General features: G+C 46.1%; 1 protein-coding gene across 1 annotated transcript; it reads left to right on the plus strand.

The window, feature by feature from the left end:
• The first annotated feature begins 5,075 nt into the window (after positions 1-5,075).
• On the plus strand, positions 5,076-7,634 carry hint1 (histidine triad nucleotide binding protein 1). The gene is made up of 3 exons (XM_083670895.1): positions 5,076-5,224; positions 5,619-5,723; positions 6,800-7,634. The coding sequence occupies exons 1-3, from the start codon at positions 5,114-5,116 to the stop codon at positions 6,962-6,964; spliced, it is 381 nt and encodes a 126-aa protein (XP_083527021.1). The 5' UTR covers positions 5,076-5,113; the 3' UTR covers positions 6,965-7,634.
• Positions 7,635-8,023: the final 389 nt, after the last annotated feature.

The raw sequence follows: 8,023 nt of genomic DNA on the forward strand, positions 1-8,023 counted from the left end.
ACAGCACCAAAGAGGTTCTGGGTGAGATTCTGGTCTTTTATAAGACAGAGGACGAGCGGACACCCTCAGCTGGAACGACGGCATCGGATGAGTCCCTCTCTGCCAGTGAGCTTGACACATTGGCATGGTTGAAGGAGTACTCTGTCTCCTCCTCATTATCATCAGCAGAGAGTATGTTTTCCAGGGCAGTCGTTAGTGGACTGTCCAATGAGAACTTTCAGAGGCAGGCCACTGAGAACGTGAGAGACGTTCTCATGGGATCAGTGAGATGCTCTCCCAGCGCGTTCAGTTCTTCCCACCGCTCTGGGTCAACTACCAGTTGGCTTAGCGAGTTTGATTTCCACGAACTGCTGCCCTCCACCTCCTCTATGTCACCTGCCAGTGCTGACTCTTCAGCATCAGACCTTGTTGGCACATTTGTGAAAGGCGTTAAGAGCCTCTTCCAGGACATAGAGTCCTCACCCAGACCCAACGTGGTGTCGACATACTCTGTGCTCCTCAGGGGAAATGTGGGAGGTTCCGAGGCCTCTGAGGTGTCACTGGTTAGTGGGCTTAGTGCTGATGAGGTGTCGGAGGTGAGACTGTGGTCTACAGCACTGAACATATATGGAGATCTGCAGAGGAAGCTGAGGGAATTCTTTACTCAGAGGAAGAAGCAAGTTGCTGATCAAAGCCAAAGTGTATCCATGGCTAGGGTTAAAGACAGCATTAGCCAGGTCTTGGTCGCCATTCAGGTTGACATGGAGGCGAGGTCAGACGAAATGGAGACCTCGGTGGAGCTCAGGCGATGGCACAGTGCTATATGTTCTCTGCGAGAGGAAGTAGAGATGGTGTGTAGTGAGGATAGTGTCACTGGAACAGATGTTATTTGGAAGTTTAGGGATAGAGCTTCCAGTGAGGAGCTGGTAGCTACAACGCCACTCAGCGCCGCCTCCTCTCGGTCCACTACCTCCACCCAAAGCTCCAAGTTTAATAATGTGCCTTTGACTCTCCCTCGAACTCGATCTCCCATTATGATTCCAATGGAAAGTAGTTTCCCCAGAAGCACAACCATCGACGACAGCTCCGATGAGACTGTTTCACAGAATTCAGTCAGTGACCCCAAACAGATGATGGCTGACCTGGTGAACATCATGATGGACCACATGGACCCGGCTGTTCTCCAAGAGGTCACCTCTCCCAACTCCGACCTCAGCAGACTGGAGGAGCTGCTGTCCCAGGGGAGGATCCGCACCCTGACCAACGCCCTTGTGGACAAACTCCAGGGGCTGATATCACTGCACAGCAGCCTACCAGTGGCTGGTGGGAAGAGTGTGTCGGACAGTGTGCTGTGCAGAATGACACAGACAGAGAAGCATGCCATGCTGTGCTCTGATCTGGTCTATTCCTTTGCGGAGGAGTCGGTGAAGCGCTTGCTTCTTCCCCAGGTGATGGACACCCTGTCAATGGGATCCGACACCAGACCAGCCTCCACAGCCTCACTCACACAGCCTCAGAGTGGTGTGACTCTTCCCCAGGCTGAGCCTGTGACAAAGAAAGGGAAATTTGGATTCCTTTCAAAGTTGAAGAGCAAGGTAAAAGAGAAACATAAAGCAGGTTTATAAGAATGCCAAATTCCACATAATTCCAAATTACATTAAGGAAATGTAATGTAAAGTCTTACAAGTCATAAACATATATTCATCAGCAGTGATGCTGTGCGTTGTTGTAGGAATGACGAGTTTTAAGCATTCAATACATTTACAGATAGTTTCTGCCATTGATTCTTCTTCTGTAACAACTAATGTAGTGCTTCAAGAAGAGCAGCCAGATTGATGTCCAGCCTCCAGCCCCAGGACAGGAGGACACCAAGGTTGCCCATGACTATGGGCACAGCATAGGTGCGTCACGTATAGAACACATAGACCAAGAACATAATAACCAAACTAATAAAGTATTCTATTCTGTAGCTTTAGACCCAGTGAAGCTCACATGAACTCTCTCTCCTCTCTCTAGAACCCACCACAGTGCCCACAGCTTTGACGACTCCCCATGAGGAGAGTGGAGCTTCTAAGAAGAAGCGATCCCTCCTCAAGAGGATGCTCAACGCTGTAAACAGCCTGTGCTGCTATCCATGCAAACAACGCTCATCCAAGAAGACCCAGTAACCGTCTTCATTCCCTCAATTAAATATCATTGCATTCCATTCCTTTTGATTGTGTATTTTTCATGCCTTTTGAACTTGTTATGCTACGTGTTATGCTAACTGATAACTAACTGCTAAAGACAGTTCTCTTTGATCCAGTTGTGATACGTCTGGCAATCACCAGCTCATAATCAGTTCACCACTAATCATAATCCATCTGAACTGATCCACACATTATAAAGACATCTGTAGCATTACTCTTATTAAAACGACATGCAGCTCATTAAGAACATTTAGACATGCAGCTCATTAAGAACCTTTAGACATGCAGCTCATTAAGAGCATTTAGACATGCAGCTCATTCAGAACATTTAGATATGCAGCTTTTTAAGAACACCCACTGGTCATCTATGTTGCTACCATGGACGTCACATGGCACAAATGCAAGGAGTCCAACCACTAATATTAAGCTAGGTGTAGACATAGTCACCTGTTCTGATACTAAGCTGGGCACAGACATAGTCACCTGTTATGATTTATACCTACGGGGTATGACTGTGTATGGTAGGAGGTAGCATCTACCTGTCTGTCTGCCTGGACTAGGAGGTAGCATCTACCTGTCTGTCTACCTCGGCTACGAGGTAGCGTCTGTCTGCCTGGGCTAGGAGGTAGCAGCTACCTGTCTGTCTACCTGGACTAGGAGGTAGCATCTACCTGTCTGTGTATATAGTGCAAATCATAGTAATATACAACAGTTAGGCACATTGTGTGTGGTCTTTGTTCATGTTACCTTACTAACTTTCAAATTTTCAAATTCATGATTAACTCCAAGCAATTTAACACTCACAATGGGCACAGTAAGGTCCAGAGTAGAGCCCTGCGCAGGACTGTTTTCTTCATCCCGCTCCTGCCCGCTCTCACTGAATTTCTGACCATTACCGCCCGCGACCGCAGGGTGCGTGTTACACTCCCGCCCGCTCCCGCAGTGTGTATGTCCACTCCCGCCCGTGTCCGCAAAACTCTGAGAATTTCTGCCCGCACAATAATAGAGATGCATTGATTTTGTGTCTTCTCCCGTCCCGCAGGAGAAAACACGTAATTTTATAGGCTATTAATAAAGAGATTCATGGGGTTGTCGCTAGCCTAGACTACATCCCGATCCCGCAGTGTTTTTTTTTAGCCGCCCGTTCCCGCCCGCAGCAAAGTTCAAACCGCCCGCTCCCGCGAGATTTGCGTTGGGTCCCGCGGGACCCGGCGGGACCCAATCCCAATGCAGCCCTCTAGTCCAGAGCGACAGACATTGTGAATTGGAATCATGTTGTTCAATAGCCTCCAGAACTGACCTGCTCCCTAGTGGCGACAAGGTGTAACAACTGTTCTCCAGGCATTACATCATAACAGGCTGAAACGTCAGCATTTTCAAAATTCTAAGAGAAGTAGTGACTTCGGCTTGGTATAAACTGATCAGAATAACAATAAGTGCAGGGCGTTTAGATAGAATGATGAAACAAACGCTAATTTCTGAAATATTTCCTGCATATTGGAATGGGCAGTGCAATCTATCAGGTTCAATGCAACATTTGCAAACTCAAACTAATATGATCATTTGAAGAAGAGACCACACATAAGAGTTTGGGCATATCAATCATTCATTCATCAATAATCCAACAGCAAACAACAATTTATTTACAACGAACATTCCCTCTTGAGTTTTCATAGGCAAATCTATAGCTACCACAGCTTTTTACATGTACATTTGTTTTACATTTACAGCTGTATGAGAAACTCTTAACCCCCCCCCTCCCCATATCATATAACATCATACAATAATACATGAAAATATGTTACACAATTCATGACACAGATAAACTTGAATGGTTCCAAGAAGTGAGTTAGTCGTTAGTCCAGGGCTTGGTTTAATCTGTGTCTAGAAAACCGCCTCTGTGCGTTCAGTCTAAAAGGACAGTTACACTGACATATAAACATATTTGAACACTGAAGCAGTTGACTTGTTTCTAAATGTTGGCCAAGTGCGGTAGTCTACGCATCATCAATAGGATACATGTTTTTGATGCTGAATGAGTGCAAAGATAAATATACTCCACCTGCGGTCTCATTCTTGTTTTTTCTGAATCCCTCGTTCATCTGTAACCTTGCAGCTTTAGGAGGGGCAGAAACATAGATAATTAATCCAATCTGCAAATTACATGACCACATAGCCCTTTATGAATCATGACAAGACACTATTACATCCAGTTTGTCAGTTTCAGAGCTGTTGCCCAACTTGCCCTCAAGCTGACAACTGTTGGGCAAGTATCTGACAGGCTGTATTAAGAAGACTTCTGCTAATAGCAAACTAAGACCAATAGACCAGTTGAAACACATTTAAATGCCCCCCGTTTACCTGTCAGTGCTCTGTTGTCATCTTTGAACACGTCCAGCCTGGTTCTGTGCAGTAATCTGAACACTCGGAGGACCTGTACAAAGACACATAATAAAACACATGCATTATTATCTTACTGTTTAGACTACACACAAGTTGCTATATCACTCTCTGTATGGCCAATAGCACTGAACAGAAAGGGAGACAAGACGCTAGCTAGATAGCTCGATGCTACAAAACGTGAGCTCATGTATCCTACTCTACAGCCAGCTGGATGAGCACAAGTTATGAACGTATGCTATATACAGTCATTTTGAATGCACTGTGTAATATTGTACACATGTCAACATCGAAAAGTTACCACTACTAACACTACTTCATGCGAGACTCCATATTGACACAGTACACAGACTGCTGCAAAGATCGCGTACAAATCTCAGAGAACCAACTTCCGTTGACTTCCGTGTGTGCTGCACGGAAGTGCGTACAGGGCCAATCCAAAAATTGTGCTTCTTTTTCCCAACCAATGAACTGTCATCATATTTAGCCTCTGAAGCCGAGATCCAAGAGCGCCGGTGTGATAGAAGACGATTACTTCAGACGCCATGGCAGATGAGATAGCGAAGGCGCAGACTGCCCAGGCCGGCGGAGACACAATATTCGGGAAAATCATCCGCAAGGAGATTCCTGCAAAAATATTCTATGAAGATGATCAGGTCTGCATTAATAAATTGTATTCGTATAACAATTTCCATGCAACGTCAGCCAGACTGCGCTTGCACACTTTATTAGCTTGCTATGCTAGTTATGCTATCATGCTTGCTTGCCAGCACTGCAGCACTTTGAAGTCATTAGCTAACAGCTTAGCAAGGAACATTCTGGTGCATTAAAATATTATTGTGCATTACAACGTTATAACGGTCACATATCATAAGATCTATACATTAACCCAGTTGATTATGCTTTTTAGTCATGATTACATATAGTAAAGAATCAATGTAGACTAATACCAATGTAATGTGTGTGTGTGTGTGTGTGTGTGTGTGTGTGTGTGTGTGTGTGTGTGTGTGTGTGTGTGTGTGTGTGTGTGTGTGTGTGTGTGTGTTGCAGTGCATAGCCTTCCATGACGTTGCCCCACAGGCCCCCACCCACTTCTTAGTCGTCCCCAAAAAACCCATTGTCCAGCTGTCTAAAGCTGAGGAGGGGGATGCAGCTGTAAGTATGCCAGCCAACACACTAACACCAGGGCCTGTACTCACACAGCGCCTCAGAGCAGGAGTGCTGATCGAGGATCAGGTCCCCTCCTGTCCATTTGATCATATTCATTATGATCTAAAAGGCAAAACTGATCCTAGATCAACACTACTACTCTGAGACTCTTGGTGAACACTGGCCCTGTTCCTCGAATCTCTCAGGGGAGGCTGGTGAAGGTAGAAATCAGAGGATTGGCTCAGTGTCATGGTGCTGAGTGTCTGTGCAGGGTTTTGTTCCAGCCCCAAGACCTCTATTAGTGTCGCTGATTCAGGTGTGTTCATGTTGGTCTGGAACAAAGCCCTGCACACTGCAGCGGACTGTCGTTCTCTCAGCGTTGAGAGTTGATGGTTGGCCTCTGCTGTTGAATAACAATGGCCACCAGATGGTGCGGTTTGCCTCAAATTGGAGACCCTGAGCCCAGTATTTCCAAAACTTTTAATCCGGATCAGAATGATCCACATTCTTTTTTCGAGCTGGCTGATTTCCCCTATATGACTCAAAATCTGCCAGATTGATCTGATCCTGGATAGCAAAAAAATAATCCGGTTTAATAATTAAAAGTTTTGAAATACTGGGGCCAGGCCAGGACATTATGTTGTGCCATGACAACCACGCATTGAGGACTTTGGCCCCATCATAAATGGAGTTCTCATGCTGCTTGACAGGCTGAAAGGAGATTTGTCCAGTGAGTTTTCTCTGTAAAACCTGCAGTGACGTTCTGTTCCTGTTCATAGAGATAGGAGTGTATTCTCCCCATTCCAGTTCCTCTGTCTGCATGTTTGTCTGTTTCTCTCCCGGGAGACAAGGCAGGTTGAAACACATGTCTCAATACACTATTCCTGTTTCACTAGCTCTCTCTTTCTGGTGACAGTGGAGGTAGAATACTTTGTCGTATTTTCAGTGTTGAAAACTGAATGAACAGAGGAACCCCGGTGGGTCAAGTTGAATGCTGAAATTAAAGTATTTAAACACCATTGCCGCCACTGACTATTTGAATTACTTGTCTCTATCTTCCCCCCCCACTCCCACCCCCTCAGCTCCTGGGTCACCTGATGTTGGTGGCTAAGAAGTGTGCCGACCAGGTGGGCCTGCCGAAGGGTTACCGGCTGGTCGTGAACGAGGGTCCGGATGGGGGGCAGTCAGTCTACCACGTCCACATCCACGTCATGGGGGGACGGCAAATGGGCTGGCCCCCCGGCTAACTGCCCTGTCCCTGCTCTCACACGCCCTGTGGACACCGTGCGTGGCAACATATAGGAGTGTTGCACCACAAGCACACACACACACATGCGCACAGACACACACACACACACACACACACACACAGACAGACAGACAGACAGACAGACTACCACTCATCATCCGTCAACGTTGTCTACTGCTCCATACTGGACAAGCTGGGCTGCGTTCAGGAGGGAACATTGTTGTGAAACGTTCCCGAAACTAAATGTGTTGCGTGGAGCAGATGGGTTATTTGTATCAGATGTAAACACATTGAATGCAGCTATCTGGAACAGAACAAGGGAGGCTAGTGGAGGCGGAAGTCGGAGGACGGGCTCTTTGTAATGCATGGAATGGAATGAGGAATGGTATCTACATTTTTAATACCATTGCTGATTCCATTCCCTGCATTACAATGAGCCGGTCCTCCGATTTCTACCTGCATGCCTAATTCTCACCACCCGTTGTCCCGAGGGACATGTCGAGTCAGGTGTCATGTCAGCTCTGTTCATAATGTCATTTCTAGTATCTGCAACGTTCAGTAATGTTTCACCTTCCTGAACGTTACTCAAATAGTCCAACGCTGTCCCAAAGCTATTCTTCTGTCAGTCTGTCATGTAGATGTGTACAGTCAATAAATGCACTTCCTATCCGCTATGCTGACTGACTCTGTAATGGCCTGAGAACGTTTGTGTATTTATGATGAAAGAGGAATTTAAATGGGTTCTTCATTGAGTTGGTGTTAATGCAAGCATCGCTGCAGGCTTTGCCTTTTCTACTTGGGCTGTGTGGTGGCGTGTGTGTGTTTGTGTGTGTGGGTGTGTGTGTGAAAGAGAAAGAGCTGCAAGTGTCTGCATAGCTCAGTTGGTAAAGCATCAGGCTTTTAATCTGAGGGGCTAGGATTCAAGTCCTTGTTTGGACTGAAGTCTGTTTTGCTGCTAGATCGACGACATCCTTGCAACAGTGGAAAGAGATTGTTCATCCTGCTTTTCCATGTTGTCTTAGTGGAATTTTCTTCCTCCTGCTGGACAAAGGCTTCC

This window comes from Argentina silus, assembly GCF_951799395.1.
Source record: "Argentina silus genome assembly, chromosome: 5".
In the NCBI taxonomy this organism is placed as follows: Eukaryota; Metazoa; Chordata; class Actinopteri; order Argentiniformes; family Argentinidae; genus Argentina; species Argentina silus.